The 704-nt window shown below is 56.4% G+C and overlaps 1 protein-coding gene across 1 annotated transcript in view; it reads left to right on the top strand.

The window, feature by feature from the left end:
• MMP15 (matrix metallopeptidase 15) overlaps window positions 1-704 on the top strand; it is a 9,332-nt gene that overhangs the window by 2,202 nt on the left and 6,426 nt on the right. Inside the window, exons 2-3 of the mRNA XM_072422389.1 lie at window positions 283-431; window positions 522-644. Coding sequence (XP_072278490.1) covers window positions 283-431; window positions 522-644 — 272 coding nt within the window. The remainder of the gene's footprint in view (window positions 1-282; window positions 432-521; window positions 645-704) is intronic.

The following is a 704-nucleotide window of genomic DNA, read 5'->3' as shown; positions in this document are numbered from 1 at the left end:
GGAATCAGGACCTCCTTCCTCCTATGGTGACCCCTCTAATGATGGTGACCCCACAATTCTATCTATAGGGGTACAGGACCTCCCTCCATGTGTATCCCGCCATCCTGGGTGTATTGTGCCCCTCCCCCTGATTTGCTATTGGCTGCAGTTCTGAGGGCGTTCCTTCCCATGTGTTTTGTCTGTGATCTGGTTGGATGAGAATTGAATTACTGGGGTCACAGATAGCCAGCGCTGGGTGTTGGGACCCCAGAGAAGTCCTTATTCTATTGGTTTCTCTTGCAGGCCTGGCTCCGCCTCTATGGGTACCTCCCCCAAACCAGCCGCCAGATGTCCACCCTACGCTCGGCGCAGATCCTTTCCTCGGCCATCATGGAGATGCAGCAGTTCTATGGGATCCCTCTCACCGGGGAACTGGACAAGACCACCAGAGAGTAAGAGGCACTTACATGATTGGGGTCACTTGGTGGGTCGGGGGGTCCCTGGGGGCATTGACCCACCAATCATGGAACTTCTCACAACAGGTGGATGCAGAGACCGCGGTGTGGTGTTCCCGATCAGTTTGGCAGTCAAGCCAAATCAAACATGCGCCGAAAACGGTACGCTCACACGGGGCGCAAGTGGAGCCAACGTCAGCTGACGTACAGGTGAGTGCCGTCATCTGTGGTGTAATGGCAGGATCGCAATGAGGCGGGGGGGGGGGGGGG

This window comes from Pyxicephalus adspersus, chromosome 9, assembly GCF_032062135.1.
Source record: "Pyxicephalus adspersus chromosome 9, UCB_Pads_2.0, whole genome shotgun sequence".
Taxonomy (NCBI): Eukaryota; Metazoa; Chordata; class Amphibia; order Anura; family Pyxicephalidae; genus Pyxicephalus; species Pyxicephalus adspersus.
This window is presented reverse-complemented; position numbering and strand designations above follow the sequence as displayed.